Source organism: Sorghum bicolor, chromosome 1, assembly GCF_000003195.3.
Source record: "Sorghum bicolor cultivar BTx623 chromosome 1, Sorghum_bicolor_NCBIv3, whole genome shotgun sequence".
Lineage (NCBI taxonomy): Eukaryota > Viridiplantae > Streptophyta > Magnoliopsida > Poales > Poaceae > Sorghum > Sorghum bicolor.
This window is the reverse complement of record NC_012870.2, coordinates 10,083,045-10,108,294: the sequence shown is the minus strand read 5'-3', so window position 1 is coordinate 10,108,294 and position 25,250 is coordinate 10,083,045. Positions and strand designations below refer to the sequence as shown.

At 42.1% G+C, this 25,250-nt stretch overlaps 4 protein-coding genes across 7 annotated transcripts; 1 reads left to right on the top strand and 3 right to left on the bottom strand.

Moving 5' to 3' along the window:
• On the bottom strand, positions 207-11,895 carry LOC8062955 (chloride channel protein CLC-d). 3 transcript variants are annotated; one of them, XM_002464001.2, is made up of 23 exons: positions 11,380-11,892; positions 11,198-11,270; positions 8,894-9,115; positions 8,772-8,818; positions 8,596-8,694; positions 7,823-7,897; positions 6,022-6,110; positions 4,758-4,898; positions 4,575-4,645; positions 4,041-4,120; positions 3,803-3,952; positions 3,651-3,710; positions 3,476-3,550; positions 2,773-2,924; positions 2,450-2,585; positions 2,242-2,373; positions 2,058-2,135; positions 1,919-1,974; positions 1,653-1,730; positions 1,411-1,567; positions 1,225-1,326; positions 1,094-1,135; positions 207-723 (listed from the first exon to the last, which is right to left on the bottom strand). In XM_002464001.2, the coding sequence occupies exons 1-23, from the start codon at positions 11,575-11,577 to the stop codon at positions 691-693; spliced, it is 2,346 nt and encodes a 781-aa protein (XP_002464046.2). In that variant the 5' UTR covers positions 11,578-11,892; the 3' UTR covers positions 207-690. The 3 variants fall into 3 exon arrangements, with proteins under 3 accessions (XP_002464046.2, XP_021304012.1, XP_021304017.1); XM_021448337.1 differs by having other exon boundaries at positions 1,089-1,135; positions 11,380-11,891; XM_021448342.1 differs by lacking the exons at positions 207-723; positions 1,094-1,135; positions 1,225-1,326 and having other exon boundaries at positions 1,411-1,496; positions 11,380-11,895.
• On the bottom strand, positions 13,868-15,279 carry LOC8054129 (glycine-rich RNA-binding protein). Its single transcript, XM_002464000.2, has 2 exons — positions 15,016-15,279; positions 13,868-14,361 (listed from the first exon to the last, which is right to left on the bottom strand). Exons 1-2 carry the CDS (start codon positions 15,154-15,156, stop codon positions 14,194-14,196), a joined length of 309 nt encoding a protein of 102 aa, XP_002464045.1. The 5' UTR covers positions 15,157-15,279; the 3' UTR covers positions 13,868-14,193.
• Positions 19,616-23,646, top strand: LOC8062954. Of its 2 annotated transcripts, XR_002449408.1 has the most exons (4): positions 19,616-20,418; positions 21,888-22,015; positions 23,122-23,193; positions 23,270-23,646. XR_002449408.1 is itself a non-coding variant. In XM_002466581.2 (3 exons), exons 1-3 carry the CDS (start codon positions 19,798-19,800, stop codon positions 23,270-23,272), a joined length of 696 nt encoding a protein of 231 aa, XP_002466626.1. In that variant the 5' UTR covers positions 19,625-19,797; the 3' UTR covers positions 23,273-23,646. The 2 variants fall into 2 exon arrangements, 1 of the variants encoding a protein (XP_002466626.1); XM_002466581.2 differs by lacking the exon at positions 21,888-22,015 and having other exon boundaries at positions 19,625-20,418.
• LOC8054128 lies at positions 24,440-25,250 on the bottom strand. The gene has a single exon (XM_002463999.2). The coding sequence runs from the start codon at positions 24,940-24,942 to the stop codon at positions 24,580-24,582; it is 363 nt and encodes a 120-aa protein (XP_002464044.2). The 5' UTR covers positions 24,943-25,250; the 3' UTR covers positions 24,440-24,579.

Below are 25,250 nucleotides of genomic sequence, written 5' to 3'. Positions count from 1 at the left end.
GTGCAAGCCAGAGGCCCCCTTGATTCATTTATATAGTCACAAGTGCTGACAACCCTTTCCTGTTACAACCACATCCAGTCGGACACGCAGACCTTACCGATACGAACTCCTCTGTGTGTTTTACGAACTCTTGTGTGTGTTGGGTATAAACTCGTTAAGGTGAAGTATATCAGCTTTCGTTCTCCAGGGCCGCAAAAACAGATCGAGACCGGAACGGAAGGCAATTTGTAGCCTCGTATCATACTTTCATGAAAGAACAAGCAAATCTACGTAGCTTGTCTTCATCATCGTATCACAGATGATAGATATCTACTTACAACCGCCAAAACAGAGCCTTGGAAATTTACCGTGGGATACATGAATGACGTGTATGAACACTTTGAGTTACAAGTCACCTAATCTAAACACACGGCACCAGGAAATCACCTCAATAGCCACCGCAGAGAGCTAAGTCATGCGCAACGGCCAACCTCCATGCGCAACACTTCGCAGAATCCAAACCATGCTGCTGCATTACCCGCGCAGTGCCGCTTCATCATTCATGCAAAGTATGAGGGAACGGATACCCATGGCCCAATATTCCGTGCAAGGTTAACTGCTAGCTATCAAAATTATCTTGAGGCACATGCCGCTATGTTGTGTATCTATTCAATCACTAGATTGTCAAGAAGGGGACGTTCCAGATGTACATTACCACCGAGCATTTTGCCGTTCAGCAAGCCCCTGCAGATCAAAATAACGCTATCAGTCCAAAATGACCCTTTTTCTCTTAAACGGTCGCTAATTAAGACAGTGCTGTGATTTACAACCTGCCTTCCAAGATTTCCTCTCTAGCATGTCAAGAGCATCTAACCAAAAATCTTTTTTTTGGCAACCATCTAACCAAAAATCTATGCAAATGGAATTTACTATAGCCAATGCAATGTTAAGAGAGCTCCTAACAATGTTCACCAGGCAGGCAGGCACCAATAGCGCCCAGTAATTGAAACCTCAGTTTTGAGGCAAATGCAATCAGAATATAAGTTACTTGTGACAATGTACATGCTTTGCATATGCAGATAATATCTGGGGGGCAGGAACATCAAAACCTTACACTCGTCGATTGGAGCTCCGCCATCACATTGTTGCTATGCTCCTGAAATACCATAACACTTGTAAAAGGGACTCCAGATAAAAAAATTACGTATATTCCTCAACTCTTAAGCTAAAAGTATAACTTATCACCTCAAGTAATAAATCTTTTCTGGTTATCAATCCTACAACACGAGAAGGCCTAGGAACAACAAATATATGTCTCAATCCAAGCTGACGGAAGAGATTGTACACCTGAAATCATTAGTATAAAGATAATCACACAACTGACTCAGCAAATAGATATAATAAGATCCAAAAGTAAAAGGCATGATTTACCTTTGCCAATGACATGTCCTCTGGCACTATGTATGGTGAAGGATTTAAAAATGGGGCAAGATCCAAATACAGCCCCAGTTCATCCTCTGTCAAATGAATATCATCAATTGACTTTCCTTTACTTGATGCTGGTTTAACAAAGTCACTAAAATTGTGCCTAAGTAATAGAAAAAATATTGGATTATTACCAGAGCAACATTGGATGTGCTATTACTGGCTTATATAAATAGAAAAACAAAAACCTGTTCAGTACGCCTGGTCCACATGGGAAAGGACTGTTCTGGAAATCTACTTTCGCTTGTAGAAGTACCAATAAGTGGCTGCAACAAGAGGACAAGGTCAGTGTATTGATTAATATCTGTATAGTATAGTTCTCCTTACTGGCCCATTGACTCGTCTTATACATGTACAACCTATTGATCTAGGTTTCCTTCACAGAATGCAATAATCAAAACCCCAGTTCCCAAACAGTAAAAAAAGTTCAATAGTACATAGCATTGTATCTTACCTACGAAGTATGAGACCTATGACAAGTGGCTCACCATTCTGCCCACGGTCAACAACCTGAACCAAGAAAAGAATGGGAGAAGAAAACAATTAGTGAAAACCCCCATGAAAACTTTGTTTAACTGCAAAAAAAAACTTACAGGGAAACCATTATGCTTGTTGGTACGCAAAACGGAAACGATATCAACAATCCTTGAAACACGTGGTAGGCAGACAACCTTAAATTGGTGGCAAAAGATTGGATGCATTAGAACTGGTAATAATAGTGATACATGGTAATTTCCAGTCAACTTAAATAGATAAATGGAGTAAAAGCTTCAGAACCTTTTGATTCTTGCACGCATCCTTTGCAGTCATATTTCTCATAACTTGCTTAGGCCTGGAGTCCAGTAGAGGGATGCCCCTTAATCGGGCTTGCTCTTCATATAACCCTTCGTTAAAGAAGTCACCAACCGCCTACATAAACTGAAATCAGCAGACACATTCCATTCATTATGTTCAACTAGGGAGTCATAGATTGTAAAGTTAGTACCTTAGAAACTAGAAGAACAAGCATGATCAATGGCAAGAGTTGCAAGTTGTTCGTAATCTCAACCATGATAACACATAAAGATACAGTCATTCTCATTGAACCTCCAAGAAAGGATGCAGCACCAAGGAGTGCATACCTACAACAATATTTGATAATGAATAGAAATTGTGTCAAGATTTCACAAACTATCAAATGACATCCCCATTTGAACAAAAGAATAGTGACATCAAGATCTATTCAACGCAACAACTATAATGAAAAGAGAGCATAAATTAATATGACTATATTGCAGCTGTGGATACAAAGAGATGGCAAGGACTCACGTGCCCTCCTCGATGTTTAGTTTCTTATAGAACTTGACAACAAACATTCCAACAAGCCTTCCATATGTAGATCCAATCATTATTCCTGGGACAAACTGGCCAGCCGGAACTGCAGTTCCAAATGTCACAACAGCTAAGGAATAAAACATGACCTGAGACCCAAAGGGGAAAAGGGAAACGTAAGTAGATGAAAGAACTCAAGTAATAATTTGATTTTAGCAAAGCCAACTTGATAGCTTAATTAACCACAAGTAGAACTGCAACATTATAACTTAAAAGATTTTGGTACAGTACAAATGGTGACCCATCATGGTTTACTCTTCTGATAGAGGGTGTTCTCTTTTTTCTCTAAAACACGCAGGAGAGATATGGACAAAATGCACTAATAGGACAAGAACAGATAACTAAGTTTCTATGAGAGATTATGATTATTTGGATCTGATGGACACTATTTAGTTACATAACATGTAGTAAATCAACAGCATAGGATGAAATCTTAGCAGAGTACAGGAAGATTGTAGAATAGCAAATAACAGCAAAATAACAATGACAAAATGTTAGTTAGAATAATCATATAACCACAAGTTTAGCAAAGTGTAGCCAGAGCTCTATAGAGCAATCATACCTACAAAAACTGTACAAATGGAGGAACAAAACTACATATGTAAATAGAAAAAAGAAAAGAGAAGAGAAGAGAAGATACCAGGAAGGTAATCAAGCTTTGTGCACTGTATTCATGGAATGTTTTTGCACTGAAAAGATTACGTATTGCATCATCCTGCAAACAGAACCATGTTGAATAAGACCATAAGGTATTGTACACTACTACACTTACAAGAAAATGCTCAGCTAAGGAAAGTTCTCTAACGATATATAACCTGAGTATTGAAGAAAATGGTTGCTAGATCATTGTACTCTCTATCTTTTGAACAATAGAACTGCATAATGCAAATAAAGGATTAATAAAAAAACTATCATTATCATGTAGCTAACATGTACGTTGAGCAGAAATTCACAAAGTAAATCTCACATTAACAAAATTCCCATCTGTGCCAGGTGGATGAGGGCATTCTATGCCAGAATTAGTTTCTAACTGAGGGCATGGACTGCATTTCCTCAGTAATGGCAACACAAAGGAAATTGTGGATGTTACCAAAGATATAAGGCAGGCTTCAAAGATCTGAAAATGTTATTATGGGTGTCAAAAATAGGACTACAGAAAACAGAAGCAAATCTACCACTAAAAATCCATCATAGATTCAGCATACTTGGACTCGTTTCCCTTTCTTATGAAGATATGTTCGCCGCCATTTAGTTATATACAGGGTAAGTTGGTTAAATAATGCCCCTGAAGAGAAACCAACACATTAGATTCAGAATTGACAAAATAATTAATTCGCATGATAGGACTACTTATTCAGTTAATCGGTTTGGAAGTTAGAATCTACTGGGGCATGGGTTTTCAGGATTGGAGTGTGCGTCGCTCAATAACAATGTTTTACCATAGAACATCTGATTCTGAATAGTGGAGTCTCTAAAAGACTCCAGAGAGTAGTTTAATTCTGACATGGAATTAGGTAGTACAGTGCAGCCTAAGAGCAGACACAGTGTGATTTTGTAAGGATGCACCTATATTACCCTATACGGGTTAATGATTAGCACGATGAGAAGACAATAAATTATGCCAAGATGAGGGCCACATTTAAGGGACTAAGATGTCCTAGTCAGCACAGAAACTATTGTTAAGTGCAAAACCTGACTTGGCTTTTCTAGACACACTGGATCGATGTTGCATTACTTACCAAGAAGTCCACCAATAACACCAATAATTGCCATAGGGAACAGTTCCTGATATGAGTAATCTTCTTGACCTCTTCAAATCAAAGGATAAGAACAATTAATATCACAAATGCCATTTCATGATTGAAGCACGACCAGTCAGATTGGGGTGTGGGTGGGGTGTGGGTGGGTGGGGGATATCTTACCCAGATATGTCCCAGATTATAAAACCTCCAGCTCCAAAATGACCACATTTTCCACTGTTGCACCAATTCATGGCTGAACGCACAACAACGGCCACCACAGCAGATGTGAAGAATACTCTCCACATAAGATGACTTCTCCACCTTCAGAAATGTAAGTGGGGACAGAATCAATCATATGTTGCAGTGCAATGCAGACAGCTGAAGAAAGTGTTTCATGACATTTGGCCACTCTGATTGAGTAGACATACTAAAAAACAATCTATTGCATGAGGTTGCCAATGCATGGACACGAAATAAACTGAAGAAATGTTTACAAAGGTGAAGTGGTGAAATGGTTGACAGTATTATAATAGCAAAATATCTACAGTAAATGTTGGGGTGAAAACTGATAAATGCAACTCAGGATTGAAAGCATCCAATCTGTGCATTCTAAATGAATCCAAATATGCTCAAACATGAATATGAATCGAATATCCACTCAGCTTGGCCAACATAGATAACATTATAGTTTTGCTATATATCAAGGCATCAAAGACTCTTTACCCTCATATAGAGCAATTTAAGCATTTTAATTAATTAATTCACCAGAAGAAATGTGAATCACACTAAAATGTAAGGGCCTGTTTGGTAGAGCTCCTGCTCCAGATTCTCTGTGAAAGCTGACTCTCTGTCTGATAATGTTTCTATATGATTCTCTAGGATAAACTTTATGCATACAGTGACTCTGTGTGAAGTGAATCAGGAGAAACCACTTTTTTGAGCTCCTAACCTCCTAGTTCATTTCAGAGACTCACTTCATAGAATCAGCATAGAATCAGGCAGAAAAAACAAATTTAACAAATAACATATATCCGTTTTAGGCCTTTCGGCTCTAGGTCACAGTAGAAGTACACAACAAAATCCACCAAGAATATCTAATGAATATTATTCTGACATTTAAAACAAGCTTTAAGGTGAAGCATGGGATATCTACTGGCAAGCAGCATGAAAAGTCACCCGCACAGAAGTATGAACACTTAAAATACCAAGTTAGAGAAGAAATAGAGTAAAGTCCATTAGCGGTCCTCGAAATTGGATTGAGCACGTCTACAGGTTAAACACAATATTTCTATAACTGAACTAGTAGTATGTTAAATTCAGAAGAGACAATTAGGAAAACTACAAATTGGAAACTTGAGTAAGTTATCATTGCTCTAAATTGCTAATTTTCCAGTTATGTGTCTCAATTTATATCAAAAGGTAAAAATATGATAGACAATCTTACCAGGATGTAACTTCCTCCAAGGCAAATAGTACCCCACCAACAGGAGCTCTGAAGGCTGCAGCAACTCCAGCTGCACATCCACATGTCACCTTTTGAAACATTAATAGTTTTGAGAGCTTCAATATTATAAGCCATTCATTCTTTAAAAAAAGCTTGGAATGCATTCGACACTACATGTAAGAATTCTTCACCACTGAAAGTTGCTAACTTTCCATATTACTTTCCTTTTTTCCTTATCGTTTTTAGTTCCAGAACTTAAAGGGTGTGATAGAGCATGCACATCGGAAGGTGCTAAGAGCATCTCCAAGAGTCTTTCTAAAGCTCACTCTCTAAATCATCATTTGGAGAGTCATTTGCATAAAAATCGCTTTTTATATCTTTCCACTCTCCAACATTTTTTTTTCTATATCTTCTGTGCACTCTAGAGAGCCATTCTCATTTTCTATCTTTGGCTAGCGGCAAATCCTGAATAAAACATGGCTATATTTGGATAGCCAAAAAAAGACGCTGTTCAAGGGTATTTTTTCATCAAAATATCTATTCCTAGTATTAGGAAGGATATGGAGAGTCTCTTGGAGTTGCTCTAAGAACAAGTTTAAGGAAAACAGAAATTGAATAAAGACTTGCTTGGCAGTTTGTTAGCTAAAACTTGATTCCCTGCCAACAATCTGATTTATCTTAACAGCCTTTCTTGAGGGATTACTTTAACAATATCTACACGAGTTGGCCAAAGAATGTTAGGTTGAACCTCAAATACAAAAAAGAGTTGCCACATGGAAAAGAAAATTTTCAAACAGCTTCATCTATTTAGGCATTTTCAATTCTAGTGAATTTTAAGGTTGACTGATCAGCTGTGCTAGTTTTGGTTGTGGCTGAAGCTGCTGCTGCTGCTGCATGGATTCAGTACTACTACATGCTTTGGAACTGGTTAGTTGGTGCTCAGCAGCTGCAAAGCTGCTGCAGCAATCCAGCTGATCAGGCTCAAATTTTATCTGGTTCACTGGTTGTTATACATAATGTACACAGAAGTATGAGAGCAATAAGATCTGGTAGATAAGGATGCACCAGCAAGTAAGGGTGACAATGGTGCTTCCTATCAAACCTCACATTTCAATAGAGAAGCAGCAGCTGGGCCATTAAGGTATTGGCGTATTGCAAGCAGAAATATGTGCCATTTGACAACACTAGGATAGTGAAGTGTAGACTTGAGTGTCTAAAGTCTAAACAGGCAAGTCTTGCAATTGACATACAAACCAAGACCATTCATATCTGAACCACTCAACTCAGATGGTCTTGTCCAACAGTATTATGACAAGGCAAATGTCTCGGTAAATAATACAGAATCCAGTTCATATACTACCAAAATATGTCCTGGAACCAGGCTACACTCAACTTTCTGCTGGGCTGCAAATAGGGAGAAAAAATTGGTGAGGACCATCCCTACCAGGACACTGTGTGAACTGTGCAGCTGGTAGGTGGGCCACGATACTATTTTTAGTATGCGGATGGTAAATCAGATACCTCATGGGCCACACATCAGACCGTGTTTTCGTAGGGATGGTCCTCACCAGTTATTTTTCCGCAAATAGGGTATGGGTAGCTTACAATTGTTTACACACTCAACTTTCTTCATGTCAACAAGATGGCCTAGTACAACTAAATGGCACAAAGAAACCAAGAATTCAAGATAATTTGAAGAATTAAGTATAACATATGACAAAAAAAATAGCCTTGAGTAATTTTACCTAAGAGCTAGTCATAGAGACATAAGTAATAGATTGCATGGCCAGAAATAACTTACAAGGTCTCGCCTATCACGATCGCTTTCAAAAATCCGTACCCACCTAGAATTCAAGTGGTACTTTGCAGATCCACCCTATACCACATGCACATTAGGATTAGTTGACACTTGACAGTATGAAGCATTTTCATATGATAGCAACAAAAGACTTCCAAGTGGAAATGAAGTAGAACAAAAAAGCTAATCTGCTGTCATGTCTTTATGTGTTGACCTTGGTGAACAGATTTTGTTGGACCAGTCAACAGCAATTCAAAATACTGGTGGACCCTAAAGTAGTCGATTAGTTCATTTTTTAAGCATCACTAGTTCACTATCTGACAACTAGTATAACATCATCGATTGTTGCATATCTCCCTTTTTTGCCCCAAGACAGCATATTGGCACCAAAAGCTGAGTAGCCAACCATTGGTTATAGCTTTCTACATATAAACACACCAAAAGCTACACTACATGTATCATCGGCCCCTTGTCAACGCACAATATGACCATGAGAATTGTCATGTTCAATGCCACAACTTATTGAGAATGTCTCCAAGGTTTCTAAATTGATGCTTGTGGGCATCTGTTTTTTTTTTTAACTTTTTGACATTGACAATTCATTTACTATCTTTCAGGATAATGAGATGAGACACCACAACAGCTTGTTCTTTTCAAATCTTTCCTAACCAAGGAAGACAACAACAGACATGACAGAAGTACTTAGCATAAATCCACATGATCAACGTATGGGTAACTCGGGAATGGAGAGGTTCAAATCATGATCATAAACCCACTTGTCCAAGAAGCGAAGCAATGCAGGCCCCAGTATGAACAAGAGGCCCTTCTTTCCCTAGAGCCAATCCACCTCCAACTGATCCAATGCTCCCAAATATCTATGGCACAAAGCAGCATATATGAGATATTACATCATATTAGCTGAAGAAAGCAATGTAAAAAGTTGTAAACCCACCTTCCCAACTAATGTCCTCAAAAGGAGGATTCCAGGTGTATCCACTCCTGCATAAAGACTTCAAACTACATCATCAATTTCTTAGAACGACAGTACCAAATGTTTCAGTAACTAAACCTTACCATTTAAGTAACCTTTGATCTCTGGAATACCAGATCCAGCAGCTGCTGGAGCAAAGTTTGTGACTATATATACAGAAGAGAAGACCAGGGCTAAATTGAAAACTGTGTACACGAAGAATCCCACAAAATATGAATGCTTTATTATAGCAAATGTCGCAGTATATTTCCATCCAGAGAAGTTCTCAACAGCCAGGTTTATGAATATAGCAGCTAATCCAGTACCTACAAACCAGAAAATGATATCAAGTGCAAGAATAATCAATCAATGCAAGTAAAATTTTGGTGTATAAAATATATCTCATAACGGACGCACAGTCTTATATGCTTAAAATCTCTATTAAAAAAAGGAGGAAGAAGAAGAAGAAATAGGCATAGTTTCTCATTAGTTGAATCATTCAACATATGTTGGCCCCTGTTTGGCAACCCTGTTTCTCAGCTTATGCTTTTCTTAAGCCACAACCCAGCCCAAACGTTAAATTTGAAATCTCAGAAGCCATCACACCCCAGCTTCTCAACTTTTTTCCTCGCTCACTCACAGCACCTCCCTCCCTACTCACTAGCACCGTTCTCCTCTGGCGTGCGATTCCTTCTGCATCCGCCTCCTTGCAGTGCCGCTCTGCATCGGCCTCCTCATAGCGCTGCCAAGCCACATCGACCTTCTCAAAGCTCGCTCACAGAGATGGCACGCCAGCGTTGAGGTAATGGTCGATGCCGCCAACTGCCCGGGAGAAACCACACCATACACCTCTGAGCTGCCAGCAGCACACCTCCTCCGCCAGCCCTTGACCAGGCTGCCCCCTGACCTCTTCTGCTCCACAAGCCCTTGGCCACGCAGCTTCTCCAGCTCCACTGGCTTGTATGGGTTTGATTGGGATTTGTGTACTAAAGTTCGATTTTCCTAGCTAGGTGCTCAGTTTGGTTGCATGGAAGGTTGATTGAGACAGCCAACAAGCTCTACCCTGTGGCTAATGTTGAAGTCAGGAACTCAGGAGCTTGATTTTAGTTCGCTGGAGCATGATGTCAAATGGGCAGCTTTTCCTATAAAGCGCTTCTTAGGAAAGATTGCTTATAAAAAAAGGCAGCTATTGAGAAAATCGCCTAAAATTAAGCTATTCCAAACAGGGCCATTATACCATCACAAAAAGAGTTTCCTTTTGTAACATGTTGCATGAATTGTTTTGACCCTGCAACACCAATCTTTATGTTTAGGTACTATTTATGAGTTCATGATGTTTGTTTGTACCCCAACTGGGAATTTAGTGAACCCAAGATGCCATCAAGTTTTCCAAAAAAAAAAAAAGAATTACTAAGGATAATCCTTGTTCCAGTATCACTATCTGTGAATCAAATAATGAGAGATAGGATAAACACAGACTGCAATGGTCATCCTATAAGATACAACTTATGGCCCAAATTAATTATTAACAAAATAGAGGACAAAAGTTTATGGGTGTTTGGTTGGCGCCCTGGCCTGAGGGTGCAGGCCCAGGCAGGTGGATCTGACCCTAGGCAACCGAAATCGGACGCCTGGTGTCGCTGCCTGGCAGCACCAACCAAACAGGCCCTTTGTGTTGCGATAAAAGTACTCAAATAGGAATGAAGGTAATAGAGAATTTGCAAACTGTGGTAAGCAACAAATACTAAACCATACCCTGGGATTCCACTTTCATGAAAATACAGTACAGCATTTAGAAGGGCAGTGCCATATATGATAAGAACGCGCTATTCATTAAACAGAAAGTGTGCAGAATAGCAGAAAAGCTCTTGCTTAACCATTAATCCATATGTCGTCGTTCATGTCAAATTAAAGTGTTCTGAAAACTGGTAACCAGTACTAAGCTAGTCACCCCACCTTTTAGCCTTATAGAGTCTATAAACCATGAGGGCATCTGATTCTTTTATACAGCCGATTTTACCATGGCTTTTCCATGTCCTGCACTTTTAGTTCAAAAGTACTGTAGTAGGTTTTTTTGGTTGCATAGCGCATTTTTTATCTGCCTGACATACAGCATTATTAGTAATATGATAAGACAAACCAAGTCCGAAAATCAGTTGGACGAGATTCATCACTTGTCTGAACTACATTTCGTGCAATTAGGCTCACAGTAAGTGATTTATTATATTAGTGGGATAAACAGTTACCAGTGATACAAGTGTAATCAGGCAAGTAGACAACAGCTCAGGGGAAAACAGATTTGAGGAAATGCTCCAGCTACTTGAATTACTATTGCTACACTCAGCTCATAGTATCAGACAAATGGCTAATTATAACATTGACAACAAAGGATCAAACAGAGTGCTCACCAACGCCGATCAGCAGAGAGAACAGCCACTTGAGCATGACGTAGTAGGGCACCCAGAACTTGCTCCGCTGCGCCTGCGCCGACCCAGCAACACAAACAACTAAGCTGACCGCACACCAAAACCACACGCTCGAGCGTCGAGGGCAATAGCAGGAGCAGATGGGCGGGGGGGGCAGCGCGTACCTGCTCCTCCCGGTACGCGTAGTTCTCGATGACCTCGTAGTCGAGGCTCTCGATGGCGGCGGCGGATAAGAGCTCATAGTCCGCCGCCGCGGAAGTGGAGGGGCCTGCCTCCTCCCCGTCAGCGGTGGGGAGGCGCGTCCACGCGAGCCGCGCCATCCCGATGCCGTCGGGGACGTCGTGGTCGACGCCGGAGAGCATCGGATCGGGCTGCGGCAGCGCCGGATCCCGACCGAGACGCGCGATTCCACAACGGCTCGATCGGGGTAGGGGAAGGGTTGCTGCGAGACTGGCCGGGAAAGCTTTGGAGCCAAGAGTTCGCCAAGTTGGTCCCGTCAACTGGCGTAGGTTACTGGTTAGGTTGTATGTGGCATACGGGCCTTTGCTGGGAGAGTGCCTGCGACTGCGTACGCGTGAACGTGAACGTGATTCCTTGGCGGTCGGTCAGTCGTCGCGGTAGGGGAGCGCCCTGGCGCGGCGCTGGAATCTGAGCCGGAGCTCGCCGCTGCGCTGTTTGACTGCGCCACGGGGGATCGACGGCGCAGCGCCCGGGGGAGATGCTACCGGCGGAGGAGATGCCGGAGCACGTGCTCGACTGGTCGTAGACTCGTGGTGGGCCTCGACTTGGGGAGAGTGGCTGCGACACGGCCCAAAGTCCAATTAAACTCCACGTAGTGAAAAGGATTGTCCTCGCAGCCCGCAGAGCGACGGGGCGTGTTATAGAATGGGCGATGTTGAGAATTGATAGAGTTTTCTCCGGCTTATATAGATTTCGTTAAACTGTTTTGACTCTCAAAGAAAGTTAAAATAATTTAGAATGAGGGAGTAAAATCTATTTAAGATTTTTGACTTAATATAATGGCATTTTTTAATCAAGTAGAACATTTTCATCAATGATGGATCATTTTTTTGGGAAAGAGTATCTGTTCTTATACAATAAACAACGTTCCATGGAAAAGGAAGTATGCTAAAATAGAAGAAAAAATGTCAAGAGGTTCATAGCATTGCGAGTTACATATGTAAAGTATAATATTCTACGTGCAATAATAGGTAAATAGGAGTTTTTTATCCTAATAGGTAAATAGGAGTTGAGTTAGAGTAGTTGTAATAGCTCGCTAATTAGAGGATGTATAATGTGGGTGCTTAGTGGTGGCGTTTAGTTTTTTTGTGATAATTTACTTAGAATGCCTATCAGATCAAGGCTAGAAGGATTTGAGAACCTCTCTTAAAAAAAAACTTAGATTTGTCTGAGTCCTTAAATTTGTCGGACCTAATAATTATGATATGGGCCTTGTTTAGTTCCTAAGAAATTTTGCAAATTTTTCAGATTCTTCAGTCACATCGAATCTTGCGACACATGTATGGAACATTAAATATAAATAAAAAAATAATTGCACAACTTACTTATAATTTACAAGACGAATCTTTTGAGCCCATAGTCCATAATTGGACAATATTTGTCAAATACAAACGAAAGTGTTATATTGTTCATTTTACAAAAAAAATTGGAACTAAACAAGGCCAAGGCCATAATGTTGGGTTTGGAAGTTAGAATGATTGACTATACCATGATTGATTATCCATGCAGAATGGTCACATTCCAGAAGCTAATGACCATTTTCATTACAATTTAGGTTTAGAGGTCGGAGTAATGACCCTACTAGAATTGCTCTAAACAATCATCACCAGATACTTGAATGGAATTGTATAAAGTTTGGTTTATGTACCACCCATTTGCAACTAACTTCTATGGAGATGCTATGTATTAACGTAGTTTATTTTTTTTTCTTTTAAAAACACTCATGTCGAAACGTTTTGTTTGTACATGCCTTAAATTAAAGGGAGGAGTACACAGGTGATACATTGATACTTCTAACAAGGTTTTATCTGCAACATATATTTGATCGCCATATTTGATCCACCGATCACTTGATTGCAAGAAAAAACTAACCCATCTATGCATAAAATTAAAATTAAAATTAAAACATCCCAATCAATTGTGCAAAACTAAACTCATCTATTCCTGAACAACCCAATGAACTAGCGACCAATGTTTGTTCAAATTTATCATTCTTCTATCAATCACTAGCTACAAAAACTGTTAAGCACATACTTCAACCATACGGCTGAAGATTGATCAAATTTACATTCAACTGTCAACCACAGTATTCAACCCCAATAGTCAAGCAAAGCAATCCAAAAAAATGGTGCTTGTTGCTATTAATTGCCAATGAAAGCAATATCATCGTGTGTTCTTCCTATGTCGATGTGTTCTTACTATGTCAGAATTAATATGCTGCCTATGTATAGAGAATACCAACTTCTGTTCGTCTGACTGAAAAAAAAGGTGTTGCTAATGCTGATTGTTGTCAGATAAAAACATTGTTGCAAGCGATGTTTTTAAACAATTGTGCAAACATGCAACTCGCAGAATCAGCTAATCAGACATTGCAATCGATTAAAACGAAAGACACATACGCCCAGCGGCCAGGACATAATACATACGATAAGTTCCATTTCATAGATTCAAAGCATACGAATACGACGACAGATGACTTGTCGAGTTCACAGGCACACAAAGCCAACGACGAAACTTAGCATTATCAAGCCAACGAACACCTTACACCTTAGCACCATCAAGGCAAGTTCCATCCCACGACACTAAACTTGACAAACCGCAAATGCTAACGATAGAGGACCAAACACTACTGATAGAGAGCTAAAAAACGGTAAGGGTGATGATAACTGGCCCGCCGTAAGCCTGCCTGACGCCCTGACCGCGGCCGCTGGCCAGGCGCCGCCGGCCTGCTGAGCGGCTCACGCCCTCCAGCGGCGGGGGCGCTCGTTCGCCTGGCTGACGGAGACTGTGCGGCCGCCGACCTGCTGGCCGTTCATCCCCTGGATGGCGTTGTCCATCGACTTCTTGTCATCGAACTGCACGAACCCAAAGCCACGTGACCTCCCCGTGTCACGGTCATACGCGACCTGCATACAAAGTGCAGATTTTTAGCCGCAATAGAACAAACTTCCCTGGAAACAAGTACAAGTACAGATCTAAACGATCGGGCCAAAATTAATTAAAAAGATCGAAATTTTAATCAGTACACAACAAGTATTTAGCAGATGAAGCAAAGGATGGAAACAAGTACAAGTACAGATCTAAACGATCGGGCCAAAATTAATTAAAAAGTTCGAACTTTTAATCAGTACTACAAGTATTAGCAGATGAAGCAAAGAAGAAAAACAGTTGCAGATCAGCAGATCTAAAACCGGCATGTGCAGGGGGACAGATCTAAACTATCGGGCCAAAATTAATTAAAGTTTAGAACTTTAAATACAAATATTTAGCAAAGTTTAGAACTTTAAATACAAATATTTAGCAGATGAAGCAAAAGGGGAAACAGGTACAGATGGGCACATCTAATAAATAGGTTAAAAATTAGTGTTGACGATAGGGGAACACAGATCCAAAACACGTGCAGAGACAGGGACCAACCCAGAGAGAGCAACATGCAAGACTAGAAAACGACGCCCAAACACGTGTGGATTCATCCAAAACAAACATAACTCGCCGGGACCAGGTAATCAATCATTGTACAGCAACCGATGAAGCCATCTGTCAAGAAGAGACACACTCACATCGGCGTTGAGGGGGCCGTAGGAGGAGAAGGCGTCTTTGAGGGAGCCGTCGTTGGTGCTGTAGGGTAGGTTGCTCACGAAAGCGCGGTACTCCGGCCCGGAGCGGTCCTTCCAGTCCGAGTCCCACCACGGCGCCGACATCTTCGCCGACTCTGGAACCCTAAACCACGAGCTAGCTGGAGTTTGGGGATTCTCTTTGCAGATCAGGATTCAGAAATGCAACAAAGTGCGAAGGAATGCTTGACGGGGAAGGAGGCGCCGGCACCCGGACCCGGTTATATAGGACGATCGACCTCCACTCCACGGACCACGGCTCGGGGTTGGACCCACAGTCACGGGCTAAAGCCAATTTTTCATTCCTTTTTTAAAAGAGAATTTTTACAATGGTTGTTTAAAAATGGACGGCTCACGAGGACCAATCCGACGGCTAAAAATACATAGGAACCAAGAGGAACTAATTAGAGATGCACCTAGTGCATATTAAATGGTGGAACCATATGCACCAAGTGTATACTAAAATTGATGGGATCAACCCTTTAAAAAAATTGAGATAATTCTTTTTGTGAAATTATTTTATGTAATTAAGGTTACAATAGTAAAATTTATAATAAAAAATAATGTTTGAGTAGTATAGAAATGATTGAAGTAGTATAGAAATGATTGAAGTAGTATAGTTTGTCACATGTTTATTTTTCAAATTCAATCTTATCCACTCTCTCGTCTGTCTGTTCTTCCTTTTCACCGAGAGTGTGTTGCGGCAGTGCCGGCTGCTAGGGTGAGGGCGAGGGCGAGGGTGAGGCAGGGCTGCGGCGGCGCCGGCTACCAGGGCGAGGGCGAGAGCGGACAGGAACGGGGGCATCGTGTAGATCTGGCGAAGGCGGTGTAGGAGGTGAGATCCGGGCCCGGCGGCGTACGCGCTCCTCTTCACGGCGGCGACGGCTGTCCTAGCTGCCCGGAGGGTGCAAGCGGCGTGATGCACGCGTCCGCGAACGCGGTGGTCCAAGGTCGGTTAAATCAGCCGCCACAAAGACGGTGGAATAGGGGAGATTCGGGCTCGGCGGCGTCTGTGCTCCTTGCCGAGGCGGCGGTTGTCCCCATTGCTAGGAGGGTGCGGGTTGTCCATTGTGCGCTAGGAGGGACGGTACGCGGTGGACATGGTGTTCGACGGCAGGAAGCTGGGGATCGAGGCGCAGGCCGTCCAGATCACCTCTGACGTGTTCGACAGTAGCAAGCTAGGGATGGGGCCATGAGCTTGTTACCAGTTGGGTATTCTCAGAACCAAATAATTATTTGGAGATATCCAACAATGTCCAAGGTATGGTGCAAGATTATTATTCTAAAATTATGCTATACTTGCCTACCTGTATTAATCTCATTCCCCTTTGTTATTTGCAGCTTGCCACTTCGAAGGAACTTGCATATCAGATGTCTATAGGTGGCTGCTGGCCTTCAACTGGAAATTAATATTTCACTCTCTTCTTTAGCTTTAGTCATTGATATAGGAACTCTACTCATTGATATACGATGGGCAGCAAATGAGCAAAAGGTTCAGATCATCAGACGAACCATTCCTCTTAGTTATGTATACCTTCAGTTTAAGTTGATGTCTGCTTGTAATTTTTGCTGAGTTACTCCCCAATCTACCAATGTTTGAGGTAATGTGAAATGAATGCAAAAACAAATTGTTCAAGTCTATCATGTCTCAGGTCCAGAAACAATTCTCGTGCTTATGATTTTTGACATAAAAAATGTGACCACATTCCTGTAATACGTGGGCAACCATATATAACTCCCTTCTGCAATTCAACAACTCGAACTCATTAAGATATAGTCCATACAACCAGAGAGAAATTTTTGTGAACTTAATGTGTGACCTCAACCACAGTAACAGCTCATAGGGAGACACAAATTTGATCCATAATTACCTGTCCTCTATAGCCGGTCCCTCCAAGATCACGTATACTCAACCACCTAGCTGATTCCTTGATCGGAGTAACCGGCTTGTTGTCAGGCGGAGACATGAGATTGTGTCATTCAGGTGCGTGTGGGCGAGGCGTGCGTGGGGAAGGGGTGGAGGAGGAGCCGCAATTACCATGTTAACCTTCCACTCATAAAAATAATTAGCACTAATTAATTACTTAGGAATCAGGAGGAACTAAGAGGTACTCCCAACCACTGTAAAAGAGCTCTTTTTAAAAAAGCTTTCAGAATAATCGTTGTTTGCATGTGAAGGCTTACCCATTTTTCAGATTTCACCTTTTTATTTTCAAGGAGAAGATATCGTTTTTTTTCTTTTTTGCACGGGGAAGCTTACCCATTTTTTTTACTTCCAGGGAAAGATATCGTTTCCTGGGTACGGGAAAGCTTCTCATTTGTATTTTTTTTGAGAAAAGGGTTGGAATTTTTTATATAAGCATAATGATTACGTCCTTTCCCTTACAAAAGAACCCCTGAAAGAAACCAGAATTATATTTTAGCCTGAGGTAACCCGCCGCATGAAGCTGGAAGTCTGTCCCTCAAACGAAGCAGTGACAAATTTTTGAAGCTCCTTAATCAGTAGCACATCGACACAAGCAATACACCGTTAACCCATTGAATGCCCTGGCACCACATCACGACCAATGGTCATAGCTTCACCTTTGAATAGAAGACCCGACGCCAACAGCTTTGATGGCTAACTCCATCCAAAAAGCGAAGAACACAAAAGGGGGAAAAGAAAACCAGCAACCCCACTGAAGGTTGTGGTATTGAAGATTCCAACCCATACATATGAGTAGGAAGATAACAAACCTCCACGGCGCATCACAGTTGAAACCTTCAGTGTCACCAAAGTCGTTGCCGACGGTGGATGCGCCATAGAGGGAGATAGAACTGGTGGTTGTCATACTAACCTAAACATAGACCCAACTACAACTTTTTATTCTTTTTCTGCCCTTCTACCTTTGATTGGCTGAAGAATATGCGTAGATCCATGTGACCATGACTCCACTTAAAGTTACGCGCGACGAGGGAGGATTTTTGAACTATGTAATTTTAGGAGGAAGGATTATGAGTTGTTAGAGAGATTTTTTTCATCTTGCCAAAAAACAGGAATTGAAAAGGGGCTTTCTTCCTCATCTCTGGTGGAACTCGCCGCATGAAGCTGGAAGTCGGTCCCTTAAACAAAGCAATGGCAAAATTTTGAATCTCATTAATCAGTAGCACATCAACACAAGCGATGCACCGTTGACCCATTGAACGCCCCAGCACCACATCACAGCCAATGGTCATAGCTTCGCCTTTGAATAGAAGACCCGCCAGCAGCTTTGATGGCTAACTCCATCCAAAAAGCGAAGAAGAACGCAAGAGGGGAGAAGAAAATCAACAACCCAATTGAAGGTTGTGGCATTGAAAATTCCAACCCATACACATGAGTAGGAAGGTAACAAACCTCCACGACACATCACAGTTGAAACGTTCAGCATCGCCAAAGTCACCGCTAACGGTGGATGCACCATAGAGGGAGATAGAATTGGTGGTTGTCATACTAACCTAACTACCAGGAAATCTAAACCTACCCAACTACAAGCTATACTAGTAAGTAGTTAAACGTAGACCCAACTATAACTTTTTATTTCTTTTTCTGCCCTTCTACCTTTAATTGCCTAAAGAATACACGTAGATCTATGTGACCACGACTCCACTTAAAGTTACGCGTGACGGGAGAGGATTTTTGAACTGTGTAAATTTTAGGAATAAGGGATATGAGTTGTTAGAGAGATTTATTTTCATCTTGCCAAAAACCAAGAATTGAAAAGGGAAATAAGGTGGACATGCTCTTAGGACAAACCAAATAGAACATTTTTTGAAAAAAAAGAGGGATCGAAGTAACTTTTAGTGGGATAAAAGGTTAGAAACTCATTTTGATATTTAAAGTACTTGCCTACTCAAAGCACCTCTTCCTAAAACACCGATGTGGCAACACAGTCTTCTCATGTCCTCGTCACCATGCATTTTGGGCTTTATAATAACTACTTTCTCCATTTTAAACTATATTTTTTAGCTTTTATAGATACATTATTTCATTGTGTACTCCCTATATTTTAAATATAAATTATTTTAACTTTCTATTAGATATTTATAATTGTGAAATTATTGTTATACACTTACATCTAAATACATAGCAAATTATATATATATATATATATAGAAAAGTTAAAACAATTTCACAATTATATATTTCACTAGAGGAAGTATCTAGAAAAGGCAAAAGTATTTATAATTTGAAATGGTAGTATGAAACACAAACATGGTATACACACATGGTAAATCTAATTAAAGTCATGCTATTTTTTTCTAAAATAGTCGAACACAAGATACTTTGACTCAAAACAAAACCTGAATGTCACTATTACCAGAAGCATGTATGATGGAAACATTTCGAATTGTTGGTTTATATAGCCGCGTCTTAAGATTTGTCTTGTGAACCACTAATTGCTTAACGAGATGGTCTTCTTCTCAACATCGCCAACGCGTAGCGCGACTGCGTTCCACGAGAGATCGCTGTCCACCCGTCACGCCGTCACCTGTCAGCACCCAAACAACCCAAAACAGAGACAGAAGCGCTACAGACCAAAGCCAAGCGGCGGCCAAGCCACCAATCGCGAGCGCCCATCTTCACGAGCTCCGCTCCACTCCCAACTTCCAATCAACCGCTTTCGTCCCCTTCCTTCCAAGCTACGGTATACGCAGTTCAGTCCATCGTCCCGTAACCCGCGTACCCACCGCTGCTTCTGCTCCCCCATGGCGAAGACCACGCAACCCACCGCGGGGGCGCGGGATCCCCTGCTCCCCACCTCTGGCGCCGCCGTCGCCTCCCCGCCGCCCTACCTCGACCCGCACCCGGCCGACTCCTACACGGTCCTCCTCGTCCCCGTCCGCCTCCGCCACCGCCTGCGCCGCGGCAGCGGCCGCTGCTGCGGCGTCGGCCCCTGCCTCACCGCGCTCTTCCTCCTCCTCGCGCTCGCGGGCTTCCTCCTCTGGCCCGCCGACCCGGACGTCTCCCTCGCCCGCCTCCGCCTCGCGCACGTCTCCGTCGTGGCGCGCCCCGCCGTCGCCGTCACCATATCCGCCGCGCTCAAGGTCCGCGTCCGCAACCCGGACTTCTTCGCGCTCGACTACAACCGCCTCGACGTCGCCATCGCCTACCGCGGCGCGCCGCTCGGCCGGGTCACGTCCGGCGGCGGGCGGGTCCGGGCGCGCGCTGTGTCGTACGTCGACGCCGACCTGCAGCTCGACGGCATACGCGTCGTTGAGGACGCGATCTACCTGGTCGAGGACCTCGCGAGGGGATCCGTGCCCTTTGATACCATCGTCGAGGTCGAGGGCCATCTCCACTTCTTCTTCCTCAGCATCCCTGTCAAGGTGCGATGTGCTGATTTTTTTTGGTTATATATAGCTATGTGCAGATCTCATGAACTGAATCATAATCTGTATGTATGAGTATTCAGGCTTAGACGCATCTTGTCCTTCTCCTCTTATATGTTAATGCGAATGCCCCATATGTTTATGACGATAAATTTGGTAGGATATTGACGGGTGAAGTAATTTGGAATTTTTGCTGCTGACAAGAGCTTAGCATTACCCCACATAGTTTATCCGACATGATTTAAGGTCTATAAAATGGGCAGTGCATTTTAATGAAAAAACAATACATGGCAATGCAGCAAGAAAATTTGTGAGGAAAGAAGATCCGCACAATCTTCTTGCATTGATCTAGATATCTTTCTGTCAGATGTGGTATGAGTATGACCATCATATTCAGAGCATTCATGGTGTAATTTTAGCAGGATACATGCTCTAATTCTCATATTCATGATTCACTAAATGATATATTATTTTTTATATCTGCAAAATAACATAATGAGACATGTCATAAGTACTTAGCATTTAGCTGGCATTTTGATTCATTGTTACTTCTACCATGATCAGTGACAAGTTACCTCTTGTATCTAGATATCATTTTTCTATAAGATTTTGTTTCAAGATGTAACCGTAAATTAGTCTATTGCCTCTGTGAGAATGCATGGTCATCAAACACATCCTTTGTCTGACTTCCTTAATAAATTTGAAACAAAAATGTTATCCTATTATTATGAAGGCATTGGCTTCTGTTGTTTGAATTTTCTGTGTCCTTGTTTAATCATTGGCTGAAGTGACTCCATGTTTAATCATTGACTGAAGAGAACTGATTTAGAGTAATAAATTGCAATCATTAACGGACACTTAGTAAGAATGATAGATCTAACAACACATGAGAAGAATAATACTTGTCAACATTTCACATTTTCCTTGTGTCTTTAACTATTATCATTTCTCACTTCCTAGACTTGAAAGTTTAATGTATCCCTTCCTGGTACCACTTCTGTATGGATTTATGGAACTACTGGCATCGAGGCTATATTGCTTTTTTTTTTCTGTTTTTATGCCCAAATGAAGGCTTTCTGCTCAAAGGAAAGGACAATGTTAGTTAATGAAATATGTTGCTTGCACTTTCCACTTCTATACCCCCTGCATCATTTTGTCATTTTGTAACTTAGCAAAACTATCGTCTCATTGAACAAATAAAAGTGTAGCATGCATGGAGAACAACCTGAAGTTCTAAAGTTAAGAGTGTCAAAAAATATATTATAGTTGATCAAAACAGTTCAATGAAATTTATATTGATTGTGGATAGTTCTACAAGTCCTGCTGGCACGTTTCCATTACAAAACCTTGATGGGGCAACTAGCCTCTTTTTCCTCATCCCCTTATCACCTAACAATCTCACCGTCAAGTGTCAGGATTATCGAACGCATAAAAAGCCAATTTTCAATGCCTTGTGTTCTCTGTAGGAGTAGGAACTCAGGGAAAGTTCTCCAAGGTTAGCCTGTCTTCGGATTTTCATGAAAGCTACCTATCTCGTGGCAATGATAAAGTGCTAGTTTGGCTCCCTAAACCTTGCCAGGTTCTCGCCAGTCAGGTTGTTATTTTCAGTTTTCTCCTTCATTGCCATAAAGCTATAGATGCTCAAGCTTCAGTGTGGCATCTACTCATCACATGCCCTGTTTGATGTTCACAGAAAGTTCTTTCTCCTTGTTCTGTAAAGATATGTTTGGTACTGGACTACTGGTGACAGTAATTTGTTTAATTCCTTGATGAGCTATCTGCTAATGTAAAATATGATGTGACCATCTTAATTTGTTAAGTAATGCCTTAAGCAATGTTGATAGATATAAGGCATGCCAAGTTGCCTACTGCCTTTGGTTTTTGCATTTGGATATAGTTGTTTTGGCATATAGTTGCAACAAGTGGACATAGTTATTTTAGCCAAGAAACAACAAATCTTCCTTTTTTCTCTCCTCCAGAATATTGTTGGAGGATTAGGCTGTAGAGGAGCAGATCATATTTATAAGCCTATGTATAATCCTGTGCCATGGTTAGTTTTGTTCCACTGATTACATGGAGACCAATGACCAGTGCAAAGTTTTCATTGTGGAATCTCCATTGCAGTAGGCCTGGCTCTTCATTTTATTGAAAAAAAAAAGCAAATATCCTAGAATTAGAAAAATTTCTGATGGAGCTACTTTTCAACTTTTCATTCTACCCTGTCTTGGTTTCACATGCTAGAACAGTACTTCTATGTGTGTATTTGTGTTACTATATTGCTGTAGAATAGGTGGTTTATTAACATAGTTCTGTGGTGATAAACTGATAATATTGTATGACTGCAAGAATGTTCATGGTTTCATTATCTAATGGCTATCCATCAAATTCCTAGGTTGGGTTGTTATTGTTACTTTATTTGTTCTTGTATATTGTATTCAAAGTTCTTATAAGCAAACAAAATTGTTTTTTACAATTTTGAGAATGACAGTTCCACCAGTGCCTGTAGCGCTCACAAGCTAGAGGTGTTTTTCCAGTTGAGTCAAATTTTATCGTTGCACTAAACAAAAGATTGATGAATATTAGGGTTAAAAGATTGTCCAGGAGTGCACGTTATTGGTTCTTTGCTTGTAGTGTATACTCAGTATGATCCACGTGTAGTACTTCTGAGTCATTTAATGATTGTTCTTGGCTTCTTTGCAGGGGAGAATATCTTGCGTGGTGCATGTTAATCCACACAACGAAACCATAGTACATCAAGACTGCTATCCTGAGGTAAGCAACTGCAAGCTTATTTGTAAGGGGTTGATTGAACTCCAAGAGACTGACCTTTTCTCTCCTCCTGTATCAGTGAAAAGCTTATGGCGTGGAAGGCTGTAAGCTATCTTGCCTTGCGAATGGATCGTTTCTAAGCTTCGCTTAGAGTCGTGGTTGTGTAAAAGTAAGGAACAACTGAACTCTACTGGGTAATGCGCCTATTGTAAAGCCGTTAGCACGTCATGTTTATATCAATCAGTTTACCTATGAGAAAATTGCCATTTGGCATTGATGTTACGGTGATGTTTGGCTCGATTGCAACAATGTCACACGGATTGTCTGGTATACCATCGACCCATCGTCGATGGATAGTCCGCGTATGATTGTTCCTTGGCATATAGGATTCACGATGACACTGGATCTTTGATTCCCGGTCGTTTGCCTCGGTGAGAGCGTGTTCGCTTGAGTTTATGTTCTTAATATGTCAATCGTGTTTTGCCAAGCGAACAGAATGGTCGTCCGAAGAACCTTGTTCCCTTGGCTCTTTCATTCTGCGTCCGCATCACTGCATCAGCCACTGAATGGTCGACCGAAGCGCACATATTTGTATGCCCAGTCGTTCGAACAGATTTCGTACTAACTCCCACTTTACATATAAATCTATCTAATATTTGTCTAGAGTTACATTTTAGTTTTGACAATTATATCTAAATTTTTTTACAGTTGGTCATAGAAGATTAGTGTAAATATTTCTCTAGACGTACAAATTATTATTGTATTTAATTGAGCAAGATGACTTAGAACGACTTATAGGAGAAAGTATGTATTACCTTCAGAATTGCGCTACCTAAATTCGACTGGAGATGGTAGTTTACTGACTGGCGATGGTAGTTTATTATAGTTTACTTTGCTAGTACTGATCTATTGGTACAAAATACTACAACGAGGATGCCTGATGTCCTAGCATCGTACCACTCCTGTGTACAAATAGATAACAGCCAGATCCGGCTGTTCTGATAATTACACACAAACTTTGCATACGCTGATAAGCAGCCTGCAGTAATGCCTACACAAACGCTAGTATTAGTACTATAACTACAGCACCACAGCAGTACGCAGCAGGCTACTGGGCTAAGCACTAACAAGGCCTTGTTTAGTTCACCCCGAAAAGCAAAAAGTTTTCAAGATTGCACGTCACATCGAATCTTATGGCACATGCATGGAGCATTAAATATAGACGAAAGCAAAAAACTAATTACACAGTTTAGCTGGAAATCGCGAGACGAATCTTTTGATTCTAGTTAGTCCATAATTGAATAATATTTGTCACACACAAACGAAAGTGCTACACTACCGAAGTCTTTTCGGAACTAAACAAGGCCCAAGTATCGCAATGCACAAGCACTATTTGGCCTCGCTCGTCTTTGACGACCCCTGCTCCGGCGGCGGCGGCGGCAGCCCGCTGTCGAGGCAGCTCCGGCAGCGCCTCTCCACCCAGCCTTCCTCGTCGTGGTATTGGGCGCTCGGCACGACGTGCCGGCCGCCACAGACCCGCGCGAGGACGCCCGCCAGCACGGCGGCGAGCACGATCGCGGCCACGATCACCACCAGCGTCTCCACCGACCTCGCCGTGGCCGCGGGACGCGCCGCCCCCTGCTGCGGGGATCGCTGCGCGTACGACGCCGCGGCGCCGGCGGCCCCTTCCTGCAGCGACCTCCTCACGCTCTCAGTCGCGGCGAGCGGCCACGGCAACGGCACGGTCGCCATCTCCCACCACCAGGACAGGACAGGACAGGACAGCACCCCGGCCTGTCGCGCTCGCGCGCACTGCAGACTTGCAGAGCTCAGAGGAGAGGAGCTGACTCCCGCCGCCGCTTCTCACCCTCGCCGACGCCGCCGCTGTGCGTGTTGCTTATAAAGAGAGCGGAGAGACAGGAGGAGGGGGGCCATGCGCGCGGCGGGACAAAAGAGGAGTCAAATAACCAACAGCGGCAAGTCCTTGTGCGGTGTCAGTGTGTGTTCGAGCGTGACAGTGTGACACTCGCTGCCGGCCACTGTTGCCGCTGCGAGCTGCT